Source organism: Fulmarus glacialis, unplaced genomic scaffold (genome assembly GCF_000690835.1).
Source record: "Fulmarus glacialis isolate BGI_N327 unplaced genomic scaffold, ASM69083v1 scaffold814, whole genome shotgun sequence".
Taxonomy (NCBI): Eukaryota; Metazoa; Chordata; class Aves; order Procellariiformes; family Procellariidae; genus Fulmarus; species Fulmarus glacialis.
In genome coordinates, this window is record NW_009209723.1 from 36,934 (window position 1) to 54,530 (window position 17,597).

The window sequence follows — 17,597 nt, forward strand, 5'->3', positions numbered from 1 at the left end:
AACAAACATGACAGTAAGACTTCAGTAGAGATGAACTTCAGGTTTTGCAGTTCAGTAACCTTTTATCAGGGAATCTTATGCTGGGAAAGAGAATACAATCCCTGTTCACCGACTCAGAGACTTCCTGTTGGTTTCAGTGAGATTTTGAAGCCACCCCTAAACAACCCCATCAGCATTTATCGTGGCATGAAACCTGCCAGATGCGTAACAGACCAAAAATGGGAACCTTAATATTCTACCATGCAATTATAAAGGCAAATACTCTGTTGCCATAGGATTGCCATGGGGTAAAAAGACAGTGAAAACCATTCACAGGAGATGGAAACACTTTCTCTGTGCCTTCCACATGTAGAAAGCAGTTTCCATAACAGTGATGACAGGCACACTGACTTGCATAATACTATAAAACTGTTAAAATGATCGGCTTCACACTGAGCAGGTAACGAGCTGAATGGCTGACAAAGAAGGAATTGTTTTAAAGGACCTTTTCTGAGTACTGCCACACTTTCAGTCATAGACCAAATACCAGAAGAAACAACATTTCATTTGGTTTTCGACTGCAATTTTTCTTGAAAGAAGGCAAGTGACTTACTTCTGAACTTTTTCATTGGCCTCCTGTGAGGCCTCCAGGGCTTTCTGGAGCTTCAGCTCTGTGTCCTTTTGCTCTGACCGAGCTTGCTGCAGCTGAGCTGCCAGATCTTCAATCTGGCGATAGGTAAGGGTCACAACATCCTCCCTGCCATGCAGTCCACCTTCAGAAGTACCGAAAGTACAGTTAAGCTGGTCCTTGAGACCCATTCCTTCAGACAAAGATTTGTATAAGCTGGGAAAACAAAATCATTCACGTTATGAAGTTTCAGTCTAAGGCTGAGCTGCAAGAATACTACACTCAGTTTAATTAATATTTTTAATATTATCATTTATAGATCCACATGCACTAATACCAAAACAAGTTTTATTTCAAAAATGACAGAGAACAAAAAGAACATCCCATTTCCACAAGGCTCTTCTAGAAGTATGTAACAACTATCAGAATTTTAAAAAGTCAAAAAAACCCCTATTCAACAAAAACTTAAAAGGCAGTATTTTTCAGCAGTAGCATCTTCCTAATCACCTTTGAGCTGCAGCAAAAAGTTGTTAGTGTGATTTACATGAAGTTGCATTAATCAATGTAAGTTACTGACGTGTTATTAACTTGTGTTACATAGGGCTCTCTTTTAGCAAGCAGACTCACCAACTACAGGGGGTTTATTTGCAAAATTGCAGATTTTTCAATATAATGAAAGGAATAAAAATGCTACAAGGCAAAAATTAAAATCATTAAATCAGATGGATTACTTAGAAATATGAATGATTTGCACATGCTAACCAATTCTAAAGGTCTTTGGTCAGTATTTTTGTGAGAGGAAACTTAAAATATTTCTTGATGCTGGTTTAAATAAGCTAGTAACACCTGTACTAGAATACATGTGTCTTAAATAGCCTCTCTCTAGTAGACAGAGATAGGTAACCCTGCCAGCATCGGGGTTTTATCACAGGACATTTCAATATCTATAGTGTCTTCCACCATAATTTCTTGGAAAGTCCTTTCTGACCCCCTGTTTTGGCTTCACTCAGGCAAAACGCAGACATTTTTACCACCTATTTCACACCAAAGTGCCGTGGATGTATATTCAACATATTCAGTTTTATACATGATTTTGAGGATATTCCTAGAGATACCAAATCATAGAGCACAAAAATAATACTCTTTCATTGTACAAACCAGAACACAGTACTACATGCTTTGTATTTGTGTGCCAGAAAGTTCTGGACAAATCAAAGGGAGATCAGAAATTAAAAATGAAATTGAATAGGGTCTTAAGGCAATAGATTCATGAAGCTAAAAGAAATAAATACGCCTGGATCAGCTAACAATAGCTATGGAAAATAAGCAAAAAGAAGGATATTAGACAGACAGGTTACCTACAAATAATGAGAAGAAACTGAAAAAAGGAGAATAAAGAAGAAGATGGTGCATCAGGGTAAAAAATTCTCAATGAAGCCTGTTGACTGTGGAATTATTTCCCAAGGAATCAGTAGGTAGCCAGCTGCTTGAGTTATTAAGGTGCAATGGTAGAAATGACATTAATAGCTGATTACTAGGGGAGGAGCCTGCACCAGCAAGCTCTCCCGTGGAATTGGCAACGATTGCTTCTCATCTCTTCATAGCCATAATTCATTGGTGAATTTTACACCAATGGAAAATGACACTGGTAGTAGAAGAAATTAATGGAAGACATTTATAACAAAAGTGATGGCAACAGGATATCATAATGAGCAGTGCTTTTAGATAAGTAATTGAAGAAATTTCAAAACAACTTCATGAATATCAGAAGCTGTTGCTGTATTGATGAATATGACTCGAGATCATCCCTCTGACTGATGACCATGCAAATATCAAACATTATTTCAGTGTGGATTTCTAGTAGCAGTGCACACTGATTACAATACTCAAGACACAGTCTGCATGACAGCTGCTAGTATGCAACAATGTATTTTCTTTCTTTCCAGTGTATTAAGGTGTTTGTATGGAAAACACCCTTCATTCCGACAGCCCATAGAGGAACTAAAATATAATATACATGGACAAACTAAAATATAATATACATGGACAAGCAAAATGTGGATGAGCTAATAGAAATCCAGAAGCTAAAAGGTCAGAGTGTTGATATGTCATTACGCCTACTACCCGTGGTTGTCTGAAAATAATGTGAAGAACCTTTTCAATTAAATGGAGACATATTGAAAATATAAATATTTATAAAGGGACATTAAAATCCCTAGAACAGACTCATTAAAAATAAAATTACTTTAACAGTTGCACATAAAATCTACTGACTGAAGTTCCGCTATGGTCGAGCATTGATCACCTTGGAAAAATACAAAGGTATGCAAATAATGCTGAAAGCAGGTTACCGAAATACCAGTGCTGCCCGCTTCTTAAACACCTGGCACAAGATTAAAAGAAAAAAAGACATGAGAAGCTAAACTGTTCAGTGAATATATGGGTCCCTGATTAAAAAAAAAAAAAAAAAAGGATAGCCTAAATATTCTAACTTGTTCACACCAGCTGAGAGGTTTTTTTTCCAGAACATATGAAAAATACAGTCATTTATTTAGATTCTAAACTACTGGCCCTGGGTGGCTACAACTGGGCTCCTCAAAGACTGGCCACGAACAATACAGTATGCAATACACTATTACATGCTTTAACTCATAATAATTGCATCTGAGTGATCAATAGATTGCGACATGTACGTATTTTGTAGCCAGTGTGATTCCTCCAGACAAAGCCACTGTGGTTGATAGATGTTTTAAACTTTTTTTTTCAAAAAGCATGCAATTGCCAGATTTCCATCAATATGTGCTTTGCTAAAATACTTGTATTCAGTCCCTTTTGATACTTATTAATTTGAAATTCCTTCATTAATGTCCCAAAGATTATTTCTTCAAAGAATATTGATGCTATAAATCAAAAATAAATGGGAGTTCTAGGCCTGAAGAATGGGTCACAGAAGCATTCAAACAGTTCCTTTAAGTAATTCACACGTTACTTATAGTAAGCCTTTTGCTTTACTATGGCAGCAAGGCCCCTTTCTTGCTCCAGCTTGGGTCTGAGAGCTTCAAGGGCCTACCTTAACTGTGTCCAGGCAGAAGAAAAAGTGACATGTGATGATGTCACTTATGCAGCTCCTGCAGATAGCAAGAGGTTTCCTCATCCCCCAAAGTCAGAGTAGCTTCAAGCCTGCTAAAAAATTTCACTAGCTGTAACTGCTCCCAGAGGCACTTGACTTTGGCTGAAAATCAAGTGTATGAAGTGCTGCTCTTATAACACTTCTTTCCTTGCCAGGCATACTTTTGCTGCAAGGTGGGAAATGATTTTCCACCTGAAGCAATTACTGAACAACATAGAGAAACCTTCCACCTAAGGGAAGAAAAAAAACCCAGTAAAAAACAAACATTCCCTATCCGTCCCCTCCCTCCTCCCCCACCCCAGTGATAAACATATCACTGTTCCCAAAGGCATGTAGGTCTGACCTTGGTTTTCACCACAAATGTTTCTGACTCTCAAGTTCTGGAGACCTCTCAGACCTCTCCCTGCACTCAGGACAGCTTTGAAGAGGGTCCCTTCATACTGCTGAGTGCACTCAAGGGCCAGGCAGCATTGATACCTTGAAAATACTACCTCAAAGGTGCTCTTAGGAAACACTGCAATAAGACGATATTAAAAAAAAGCCCATGAGACCTAGAAGGACTTTGACATTTTGCTGTAAAGCGGAGGATATAAAATGGTCAAGTTTGCATTACACGTGAGTCAGGATCCTGACAGCTGGTAGACTGGTAACTAGATGGCATTGCCCTACCATAGACAAATATTTTACTAGCCCTCCTTCATCTGCAATTACATGAGTTAGGAGGACTGTGTTTTCTCTTGAGTACAACCACCCAAACATCTCTCACTAATTTAACCGAAGGCAGCAGCTGTTGTTACGACTCTGTGGCGCACAGGCCACAGACCCTGGTATAACAGTAGTGCCTGTCGCGCATAACGCAGAGTACGTTCTTTGCATTGCCACAGTCCATCACAGAGTGTCGCTCTCTCGTGTGTGGTGTACCCACGCCTTCTTAGTCTAGGACGAGCTCAGGTATCCTCTTTATTTCATATTCTCTCACCAAAGCCAATGATAAGCACTTGTTGAACAGAGCCCACCACTCATTTTCTTCTCTGTGGTGGTTGGTGATATAACCTCAGGATTTTGCAGGATAACATGTTGACAGATTAGCGCTGATCATGCGTGTCCATACCGTCCAAACTCAATTACATGTGAATATGGATCCACAGTGAGCAGTAGGTTGAGTTTCAGCCTTCTCTCCTGAAATGATCTAGAGAAACCTGCAACATGTGCAAGGGTCCAAACAGTCTGGACACTAGATGATTCAAGCACAGGTTCATTATCTACAGTGAAAGCTTGAACTGACTATCATACATCTTAGAACTTCCATTTTTCAACAAATACAAATTAAAGGCCACAAACACATTTTTCCTCCTTGGGCCTCAGTCTCCACATTTTTAAAAAAGAGCAATCACAATACTACGTTTGCAAGGTGCTCTAAGCTTCACTACTGAAAAGAGACTCATCACTGTTGAAAGAGCTAAGTTAGATGCAGCACAGTCTGAATTTAGGACAAAACTAAACTCAGATGGTCTTCTGATGACACCAAACAGCAAACATTTTCTTTTGGGCCTCATTTTCACTCCCCGGGACCACTGCAGTACCCACACCATTCCCCTGTGACTAGCTTGGGAGAGGTAGTAAGGACATGGGGCATATGATTTAATCATCTGAGCCTTTCTTGAAGTTGAAGGACTGCTGAGACATGCTCTCAGCAAGAAATAATCGGAAACCATGCCTCCATTACAAACCCTTCATTTACGGAGTTGCACAGTAATCAAATGTCTCCAGTTAACTTCATGCAGCCACTGGGCAAATTGCTCAGATAGCACAGCCTCACATGTCAGCGAGACGCACATGACATCCAGCACTACCTATCGTTCCTCACATTCACCACACCATTAAATGGTCCAGGGCCCCCACAAAAATAGTTTCTGGATTAATAATGTTTGGTTGAAACAGAGTGAAACATACATGATACTGATGAGTAAAAGGAAGCGTTTCTGAGATTTTGGCAGCTGTGGTACCATCCTCTTCAGCTAGATCCACAGACCCACAGTTAATAGCTTGTAGCTAAGAAATGCACCTGAATTTTCAGAGCACATGATACACCTAGAGCTGGGGTCTCTATTATCTCTAACTGATTAATTAGAGTCTGGAAGATGATAACTCAGCATTAGCTTTTTTCACACATATATCAACTCTCAGATATAGTGCATCTGAGTTTACAGAAGAGACTACTGTAGATTTTACGCTTTAATCCTGAATATTACTTGATACATGTTAACATTAATTACACATCTTCATGGTTCCACTACGTACCTGTGCTAATTGCAAGACACAGATTAACAGGCTCTCAAATTTCTTCCGCGAATTAGGGGACTGTGTTTTCAATACAACAGCAACTATTGTAGATACTCTTCACAGTTTTACTACACTACATGTTATTCCTAGAACCAAGCTTGTCGTAAAATGTTCCTGTCATGTTTTGACAGGGAATTGGCTGTATTAGCATATTCTAGCCTAAGCATTCACAGAGTGCAACTATCCAGCCATGAAGGCTTGCTTCTAACTAAGCAAAATTAATCTGAAATTTAAAAAATATTTTTATTTTGTACAGTGTTTACTTTATCATACTAGAAGTTACAAGAAAGAATTTTGCTATCTTGTATCTGTTCTATATTGCCAATTCATATGCTTTGGCCATTCTTAAATATTTGCCAATGGCTTTAGTTAACAAAATAACTTTAACTTAGTATTTGTAATACTGTAGTTATTCCCTACAGTAATAGATTGTTTAGGTAACACTGCAAATACAGAGGGAACCTTATCTATTAATCGAAGACAGAACTGGCATCAAGTCATCAAGAGTGACCTCAGTATTTGAATATAAAGGATGTTTAAGATGGTGCCAGCAACTCCACGTTTTACAGTGTATCACAAAACCCCAGCCACTTTCCCAGGGAAGCGCGAGCGTCGTAGCAGGGGCAGAGCAGCAGATCCTGGCTCCGCTGCGGGCAGTGGGCAGGGAGGAGGGGCACGGCCGGCTCAAAGGCAAGAGGTATTTTCACCTTCCCAGTCCCTGGGCTGAACTGGCAGCCCCTGCGCCTCTCTGCTGACTGCTGGAGGCCACTCGGTTGACACGGATCACTGCAGGGGTGTGTACGTGGGTGGTGTGGAGCCAGCGACTCTGGCTTCGGGCCAGCAGGGAATTGCCTGTGTCAGGGATTTGCAGAAACACAAACTTGGTGGAAAAGAGACAGAGGATCTCGTCCTAAGGGTCATAGTTGTTTATTTTTTATACTTTGAGTACGTTTTTGACAACATCGGTTTTAAGAACAGCACACCTTTTTGCTCAAAGCTAAACTTAATTAAGAAAGCAGTAACTCTGGTTGTGCGCTAAAATAATAGAGCCACTGGTATACCAACTAAAACAGATGCAGTGTGTATTACTTTTTTCCTTTTTTTGATGATCCTTGCCAAGAACTTCATTCTGAACACCGTCTGTTACATGGAAACCAGGGTATTATGGCACAAATGAACATCAGGCCTCCTGAGCAGGCGTTTCAGCATCAGCTCCTACAGCTCCACACATCTACCTACCAACCTGGTCTGGACTGCAACCCTCTCAGCTCCCATGGATCTGACAGTACGCAGCAAATCGCTGGCTTGAAACTTTACTCCCCAAAATGCCAACCACGGAAATCTTTCTTGATGACAAAGAATGCGCACATTCAAGGGTCAGGCATTTCTGCTAGGAGCCTTAAATGATGTCTCCTGTTACCGTAGTTTGAATTTAGATTTGCACTTACAACTAACAAAATCTAATAGAGATTTCTTTGTGGGAAATTATGCATGAAGTTAAGGCTAACTTGGTTCGTGCCTTTAGTTTTCTTTGCAGCTTCTCGCTGGTAAGGATAATGGCTTCTGACTTCCATTTTACATGAGTGGCCTACACACAAACAATTTTATTTGAAATGAACAAAATCCTTCTGCAAAAAATAGTAATACTAGTGAATCACCTCTTGCATCAGATAAACTGCAACAATTCAGATGAAACAAATAAGAATCCTGACCCTGAAAACTGAAACAGTCAGTGAAGCATCTGCTCAGTGCAAAGGGGTACTTCATATATACGTCCATATATATCTCTCTCTCTATATATAAAATAAATCTGATAGTACTGATATATATCATAATGCAGTCATCAGAATCACCTGAAAACAAGCTCAATATAATGACTATGTGCTGTTGACTTTTATTTTTGTCTCCAGGGAATACTGTTTACTTTGCTTTAAAATTTATATGAGTCATTTTGTTATGTGCCTTTTTTTAATTAGTCTGAAGGAAACAGTCATTTGAGAAAGAGAGCGGAAATCAATTCTGATTCGATACTGATAGCTACTGTGCGATGTAAACTGTGTGTTCTTTCTAATTAAATGTAAACATGTGCAGTTCTAAAGTCCAGCAGTGATGACAACAACTACTAGAAAGGATTGCTTAAGCCCTGGTCAACTGATTCTTGTGAACCTTTTGTTCATACCGTAGGTGAGCTTGTGCAATCTGTCGCAGGGTGAATGCCAGTTGTAACTGACTTTATTTTAGGTCATCTTCAGAGAAAAGACTTGACAAGAATGTGGAGCGCTCTGTAATACCTCCAGTTACCCATTAACTATGTCCTTCTGATAGCTAATCAATAGCATTGCATGGAGCCAAACACACTGCACTGAACTGCCCCTCTTCCAAAAGCCAAGTCTTGGTAAATATTTAATGGCAGTAAAGGTGTTTTGACTCTTATCAATCTGATATGTTAAAGAACTCTTGAAAGAAACTTTATCTTGCTACTCTCTGCATAAATAATTTGTTCAGTTACAATTTTAGTCTTATGCAAAAGCACTTAATTTAATGATCTAATGCTTTTAAATCAAGGCTTTGGACAGAGAAAATGTAGTTTCAATCCACATGTCACAAAATAAAGAAAAATCAAAGTTTATTTCCTTGATAAAATGCCAACTAGAAATATACATCAAGGAACCCAGCCCTTTATACTGTAGTAGTAAATACTGCGCCAGACTTGCTCAAAACCTGTTATACAAGTGCACATTTGAGATTTTCTTACAAGGCTTCAGTTTCTGTAAAATTCTTAGCTCTCACTCACATCAAGGTGGCGTAGGATTTTTAGCCTCTTTTCACCAGGGAAAAAAACAACTCTAACATAGTTATACTAAGATCCAGAGACCTTTTGTTCCCATACAGTGAATATTCCCATCTTCAAGTGGGTATATTCTCAGCTAATGAGTTTTACTAAGTGTTTTTCCATTTTCTATTTTTCTGTGCAAAGCAGCTTGTCTAGATCACTAAACAGAGAAACACTTTTATCCTGATCCTTTAACATCTAGTGTGTGAACCCCACTGCTACAGCCAGGTAGGGTCCGAACGACTCCTTAGAGACTTAGGCTTATTCCATGCCTCTGTGCTAATGTCACAGGATGGAGCATGGAGGAGTCTCCTGACCTGCTCCCCCAGCACAGTATTCCAGCCTTCTCTGCATGATCCAACTTCAGTATGAGCCTAAGTATTTTGAAGAAACTGATTCAGCAGTGGATCCAAGCTTTTTCTTGGAAAATAATCTGGGAATAAAACATTGATAGTGTTTCAGTTTCCAAAATGTGAATCACCATAAATGTTTTCCCAGAAGTATAAGCATTATTTTTTTCCCCAGTGTTTAAATGGCCTCTTTAGTGCTCTTGATGCCATTCAATAGATTTAAAAAATAAAGATCATGGGAAGAATTCCCAAACTCTGGCCACTGAACAGCCTGGAGTTTTCAAATCACTAGTAATTGGCTCTGATGAAAACAGTATTAATTAAAATCATAAAGGCATATAAATCAATCAAGCAGTAAAGCCCATGGCACCATTCAGGAATGAGTGGCTGAAGAAAGCCTGTTACTAATAACCTCAGAAAATACTGTGTACTTAATACAATGTTATCTTTATAAATCAGACATGATCGTGAATTTTATGGCTGTCCTGATTTGCTATTGTGATCGCTTGGCTTAACTCCCCCACTGAACCAGAAAAGCAAGAGACAAAGCTGTCTTGGACCCAGGGCTGGAAGCCTGCCCTGCCTTCCAGCATGGCCAGGAACATCCAGCTGAGCAGATGGAAGAGAAGAGTCTCTCCAGGAGAAGGCAATTAAAAGAAATACAAAGAATGGAAACGTGTTTCAAAGACGGAATAACCAAATACATATGGAATTTGAGAGAGGGATGATCTCATGGATGAGCTGAGAAAAGCTAGAAACCCTCAGTGTGACTGACCTGGGAAGGGAATTCACATGGGGCTCTGCCCTCTTGTCATTCCTTTCTTGCTGAATGATTCAGCTGGTTAAAAATCTTCAAATGACTTTAAAAAAAAATTTAAAATATACCATGTTTTTTAATTTGAGGATACTTCCCCTCTGCCTCAGGAAAATGAAACAGAGAGTATTTGAACAGTTTTGCTGATTTTTCTCAAAGGTGTTACCAAAAAATATTAAGCAACTCTGACCAAAGGCAAACAGGGTGTCCTCTGCTCCAGCACATGCCCAGCTGTGGTCACCAATGTGCCAAGAAGTGAGGTACACCGATGAACTCCAGGTGAGTGTGCTTAGCACATGGTTTCCCCCCTTTCTCGGTACTGTGCACAGCAACATGTGCCACTCTGAAATGGCAGGTAAGTCACTAGGAGGACTGCACGTGCTGCAGTCTGAAAACCTTCCTCCAGACTGGTACAGATGCCCCTAATGTCTACTTTAAAGCTATCATGGCTTCTCCCATGCAAAAACGCAGTTGGTTTGGGGATTGCTATGCAGATATACACTTAGCAAGTCACCTCCTGAAAGCCATGTAAATGACACAATGGCAACGTATTGCTACTCAGTAAGCCATGTCTTACCTAGCTGCTGCTGCCAAACGCTTATTCATATAAATCATACAGCTCCTTGGACAGTTAAGCGCTATGAAACAAGGCAGTTAAAATGATGGCTTAAATGATAAAGGGAACGCCTGGGAAATTTAATACAGGGGAAGTCTGCTTCCCTATTGTACCAATGCTTACTGAAGCAACTGGGCAGACTTGTCTGGGCCATTCTCCTTAACGCGAAACAAGGACGCATGCTGGGGGAATGATTTAGTGGATTGGGGATCAGAGCTCTGTCTTGAATTCCCTCTTCTATTTCACGTCTTCTGTGTGGTACTAAGCAAGTCACAACATGCAAACCTCAGACTGCCATGCTGAACCTGGGAGTAAAGTGCCTTTCCCTTGCTGTTTGTTTTCCTTAAATTCTAAGCTTTGGGGGCCCAGGATTGCTTCTTATTACCTATGTGTGCCGCATTTGGAAACCTGAGGCCCTGATCTTCATTCAGGTCTCAGTGCAAATTATTATTCATGGGAAGATACAAAAGAGCTAATTAACAGTATGTGTGTGCTGGCAATGCACATCAGCCTGGTTAACCTCAGCAGATAGATCCAGGTTTGGGACCTTTATGGAAAAAACACAACAGTTTCCCCATTGCAGGTTCAGCCACCATTGCCACCATAGAGTGCAGGCAGCGATAGCAGCCTCCTGTGCTTTGTCGAGCTGCTGTGAGCCCAAGATCCTTGTTACCTGAGAAGATGTTCTTGGCTTCCTCCCAGGCAAAAGGGGCCATCAGCTGGATAGAGCCCACCGACTGGAAGCCGAATCGCACAACTCGCATACCTCTTGAGAAGTGAGGGATTAGTCTGGCAGTTGCTGGAGAAAAATCAGTGAAGAGAGAACTCCAAAGCGTAGGGGTTGGAAAGTGGCTGAAAACAGATGCTGAATTGATTTTTGTATCCTAAAGCTTTTAAATCCGCTTCCCTCAACTCTCTACTCTTTTACGCTCATGAGTTTTGACCATTGGGCTACTGAAATCAAATCTGTAAAAGAATAATATTGTTGTGCACTTTAATTTAGTCTGAGAGAAGAGGAAAACAATGGTTTTAACTTCATGAAGCAGGAGTTCACAAGAAAACTGCAGCTTTTTCTTTTTACCAGCATACCATTTCTCCATAACCAGCAGGTAAAAGTGAAATAGTGTGGCAGGAAATGTATTGGTTGCACTTAACCAAAGAATTAATTATTTTCTCAGGACCTGACAAGGAAACTGAATGAGTATGAAAGCTCTTGTGAAATCTAGCCAACACTGAATTCAACACTATTCAATTCCTTATTTATTTTTTGAACAGGACAAGATAATTATTAGTATGAATACTGCCTACTGTGCTTATACACATTCAACCAATATTATACTTTCCCCTGATAGGAGCAGTGACATTGCTTAAGAGGGAGAACTAAATGCCTACATCAAGATAGTCCTCATTCTACTGTCACAACTGTAGAAATATAATAATATATGACTCTTTTGGTAAAGACAGTAGGGAAGAAGAACTAAATAGAAGAATAAGTATTTCTGTATCTCCACCAATGATCTTAGGATGGAAGTCTAGCCTCTGTATTATTCCTTTTTACAGACTATGATTGAAACAAACAGAATGTGATGTTAGACGAGCCTGGATAACATTAAGATCCTGCATAGCTCAGAAGCAAATGAAAAATAAAGCAGATAATATGAACCTTGCTACCCATCCTTCTTTCCAGTCCTTTCGGTGAGGGACAAATTCACAGCACTTCTCCTTCCTCTTTGGTGAAAGCTCCTCCCAGTTCAATCTTCTTTAATGTTAGTGGAAGTCATTAGCACATTTCCCCTGAGGACCAGGAGAAAGCCTAGTAAAGAATGCCTTGAACTTATATTTATCAAGAAGCTAAAGGCTGTGGCCCATCAGTAGGTGCTTACACTGTTCTGGGTGTCTAACACAACTAAATACGTCCTGAAAATCCTACCGCTTCCTCCTGATCTCTGGGAATGGAACACCAGAAGAGAAAGAATGCAAGAAAATATTGCTTTATACATCCAAAAAGAGGGACAAGAAGAAAAAGTTCTTTCAAGAGTAAAAAGAAACAATAAATAATCTAGATGTTTGAAATTTTGACCTTAACTGTTTACCTCAATGACCATGGGATAGGTATGACACAAATCCTTCAGGGTAAATTTTGAATGCAATGTAGAGTTTTTACCTTAATGAGATATGTAAGACCAGAACCTATGAATCAAACCTATGATATGCCCCTAAGTTATTTTTTCATGGACAGTAGGTGAGCGGATGTCATTCCTCTGTTTAATCAGGAGTTAAAGCGTGTACAGTAATTCCTTATTTTCACAATATTCCTTCTGACAAAGATAACAACCATAAGAATGGTTCCCAGCTGGCTAAACCTGACATACAGGTTTTGTTAATAAAAAAATGCATGACTTAATTAATGAAACGGATCTATTAAGACTGTCCCCCAATCTACCACAGTGGCCCCACCTACAGCTGAACTTCACATGACCTATCTTATGCAAAAAGAATTGTAATAACTTGCACTGGAAGCTGTTATAGAGGAAAGGTTGCTATGAAGAAAAAAATATGACTCAGAAATGCATACAATGCCCCTAGAGGAGAAAGCTTAGTATTTTCACTTTTACTCAATGTTTTCTTTTACAGTGAATAATTGAAACGATTTTGCTAAACTGTGTAAAATTATTTCACCAAGAGTAATTACGTTTGATCTATTAGCACCTGATATTATCTATTGTCTAAATTGCTTGCATTCAATCCATGAGTAATGTCAACAGTATTAACGTCCATTATGGAAGCATTAGTAGAGTAAAAATCATTTTTAAGTGTTCGACATTCTTGCAACCTTCCTCCAGCATAATGTTCAAAAGAAATACCATTATACCAATATCTTCTTGGATTTTTTTAAAGGCATGTCTTTACTTAAGTCTGCAAACTCAGGATCTTTAAACTCACAAACAATTTACCTGTTTTGTTCTGGCAAGCATAAATCTGTAGCAATCTACTCATTTTACATTCTTCTCTGTTCCTGTCTAGCTGTCCCACACTAAGTGGCTATCCAAATTCACCTCCATCAACTTTGGCAGGCTCAACACCTCCTTCGCTAAACCAGTTTTTTCCCCCCAGTCATAAAGAGCTGCGCTCTTACAAACAGAAAGAAGGAACTCTGCAACATTTCTACAACAAAGTTATATATATATTCATTGATTTTACCAAAACCGCCCCCCCAAACCTGAACTGATAAAACGGCTGGACTCACCTACCTGGAAAGCAGATACTTTTTTTCTCTCTTGCAGCCTCATCCTTATTTCAAAGGCTTCCAAATTCTTGCTGCCTTTTAGCAGAGGAAATATTATGAACTGTTTGAGATTACATTCTCACTCAAAGCGATGAATGCCACAGTCTTCTCCAGAATAAAAAGCTACTTTCTCTCCTTGGAATAGTAACTTTACAGTAATTTAGAGGAAGCGGGAGAAACAGTTGGTCATTAAACATAAAATGTATTAATGGGGCACTCACAGTGTATGGTTTGTCTGGAAAAGGCAGTTCTGTACTTGCATTTCAGAAGGACTGCTGCAATACAATAGCTACTGTGATAAATCTAGGTTTACCCCACTTAACATTTCGCAGAATCTAATAACGAAAACTTAAATCAATGTATTTTCCAAAAAAATGCATGAGTAGCACTATTCACATCTTACAGCTAGGGGAATCGTGGGGCAAAGAAAAAACATTCCAAAAGAGGCCCTTCATTTCCACTCCCCAAATGGAGACCTTTAGGACTTGGTGTTTACAAGTTTCAGGGACTTGCAACTCCAGATGAAAACAAAGACAAATCAGAATATTCAAAGCAGGAGCGCCCCAAGCACTTCAGCAACATGTGAAAATCATTCACTTCTCCAGACTCATGTTTCTCTTGAAGTCCTGCTCGGTTGTCTGGAAACCTCAGACCTGAGTATACGGATGGAGCATTCGGCAGCACTTTCTCGTTACATGACATTGTTAGAAATGGAGCTTCTGCAGAGCTCAGAAAAATGATCCAAAAAAGAAGTGACACAGGCTATGTAGGATGCTGGCTTGTTTAATAAAAGGGTTTACATGATTCCCTGGAGTAGAGGGAAAAGTAATTAATATGAAGTCTGGTACCTTTGGAGATATAAAGAGAGACATAATTCCTAAGGAGAGAAATTCTGTCTGCTCCCAAGACACTGTGAATCTGTTCTTTATAGTTTCCTTTCCTAGTGCTAGTTCTTCATGATCTATCGAGCCTTAAAATCACAACACTTTGATGAAGGCTTTGTGGATCTCCTTGCCCTGAAGTTTTGACTCATTTAGGTGACTAGGTCAACTTCCTAAATTTTAGGAGGCAGAACAGTAATAGAGATAAAGTAACAGGACCACTTCAGAACACACTTAAATCAAAGGGAGAACTCTTGCGTCCACCGCAAATATATCCGTTCATAAGGAAATCCAGAAATGGAGACACTAAGAGAAACAGGCATGTTCACTACATCCTGAGCTTTTAGTGTAGACCTCTGTCTTGTGTGGCCTACTCTGGGGAAAATGAGGTCTTAGTTTTGTCTGAGGAAGAAAAATAGTTCACAGGAATTTGAAAAACAGAGGTTAAAAACCTATGCCTGGAGCTATATGCCTAGAGCTAGGGAGAATGTGACCCAGTTTAGAAGTCATTTGAAAGAGCACAGTAGATGACAGGATTGTTTAGATGGCGGACAAAAAGCTTTGGGACACACAAACCAGATATTCTACCACAAATGAAAACAAAAATCAGCTCGCCAAAATAATCAGAACCCAGAATCTGATGTACATTTATTGAAAGACGGTAACATCTTGCTATGTTTATGATGAGTAAAATTCACTGGCTGTTCAAAGTGAAGCACAGACAAACCTTCAGAGGGGGACTGTGGGAAAGGGAAACGGAGTATGACATTCTCCAAGTAACTATGGTGTGGGAGGGGGAAGAACTTCAGTTGCCGGCCCCACCAAGTCCTGACAAAAGGAATGCAAGAGCTGTTCCCAAGGCGAAAGAAGACAGGCTGAACAATTTGGCTAATGGGATCACATCGAGCTAATGGGATCACCGTAACTTGCTTTGCTTCTGTTGGTGTATGTCAAAACTCTGATGTGTTTTAAAATACGTTCTCTTTTAGCCAGCAGTGGGCTAAATCTTGAGTCATTTTAGAGAGAATTTACGTATCTTCAGATTTTGAGACTTGTGTGGAAAGAGTCTATGGGGCAAGAACATTTCAAGTTCAGAAGTTTACAAATTGTGAGAGCAGTTTCTCCTCTGTCAGAGAAAGAAAAAAAAGAAACAGAAGGCTTAGATTTGTTAATATCTTATTAAGCAGACATTTATTGCTGCTGCCCTCACATAGACACGCAGAGGTTACAGACACTTCACATTTGCACAAGCTCCCAGTTGCTTTCTCTCACAAGCTGGGTGTAGACAAGAGAATAAACTCAACTGCGCTGTAGCACCAAACTATGCTATGGCACATTCATATCTGGCAAGCACTTACAACATTCGAGAATGCTCTAAGTAATATTACTGATTTCCAGAAGCTCTGGAAAACTTGCTTAATGATCTTGGTTATGGTACCCTGAAAGTATTCTAGAGATGCTCCTGGGTCAACCCATAAGGAATTAAAAATAAAACAGAACAGGTCAAAATGATCAAGCTTTGGTGCCTATAGTTAAACTATGCTCCAGCAAGCGACTGGCTTTCCAAAGGGGCACTTGCAGATCCCTTCCCAGCTCCCTAAGTGCAAACTCAGGTACCTAAACTTACATATCCAAGACTGAAAATTTTGGTCACACTGTTTAACAGGCAGATCTGCTGGGAGGCCTCTTGTAACCAGATTTTTTTTCTTAAAGCCTCATATTATTGGACAGATACTGGCCCAAGTCCAATCACAACTGCAAATCCAAAGAAACAGCTCAGAGCAAACCAGCAGCCTTATTAGCTTTTAAAGATTTCATTTTCAAGAACTCAAGACCCTTTATTGACTAATGAAAGGTTGGGTCCCCAAGCCCACAGACTGATGTTGCTTGGAACATATTTTAATCATTTTGGAGTGCTAGCAGCCATCTGTCTAAAGAGCTTTGATCGCATAAACGCACTCTGAACTGCAGCTTCTTCTGACTCCAAACCCTTTCTGAAAGCAGAAGGGAACCCACAGGCATGGCAACTTTGAGACAATTCAAGGCCTTGCGATGTGATAAGGCTGCTTTTATTATTTAGCACATCATTAGGTTTAATGACACCGCAGATAACAGATACACTAAGATACCATTGTCATCTCCTATCTTGTAACAGTAATATCCAGCTGTGACTTCACTTTATTTCTACCCAACACTTCTTACTTACTATGTTATTTTAGAAGAATAGATAACTGAAATAAAAGGAATTTTCTTCCTGCTGCAAGCACCAGAAATACTAAAAAAAAAAAACCATAACAAATAAATAATACAAAAGACAAATGAGCACTCCTTTTTTTTCATTGCTTTCCTATTTTGTTTAAAAAAAAAAACATAGAGAAAACAAGCAAACAAATCTCAAATAAGCTACTGCATTTATAGTTTAGGCTATTGGCTTTTGGGCAGATACTGTTTGCATGTACGAGTCTAGTTTGGCCAGCACTGAATACAAATTTACATTGAAAAGAGAGAGATCCCTTGCAGTTACAGATTCTATAATATTAACATTTATGAACAAAATTTACACAATTGCCATAATTATTTCCTATTATAACTTTTGAAACAATTTGGGCATCTCAAAGCTTATTTTGTGGTGATCATTGTTTTCATCATGGTGTCTACTGAATGATACAGACACATGCTATTAACCCTGAAAGCTTGGAAGCCACAATGATGCCAAGCATGAAGAAAAAATATTTAA

The 17,597-nt window shown here is 39.5% G+C and overlaps 1 protein-coding gene across 1 annotated transcript in view; it reads right to left on the reverse strand.

Moving 5' to 3' along the window:
- The window catches only part of LOC104076144 (mirror-image polydactyly gene 1 protein-like), a 102,046-nt gene that overhangs the window by 21,015 nt on the left and 63,434 nt on the right, over positions 1 to 17,597 (reverse strand). The window contains exon 4 of the mRNA XM_009576908.1: positions 593 to 823. Coding sequence (XP_009575203.1) covers positions 593 to 823 — 231 coding nt within the window. The remainder of the gene's footprint in view (positions 1 to 592; positions 824 to 17,597) is intronic.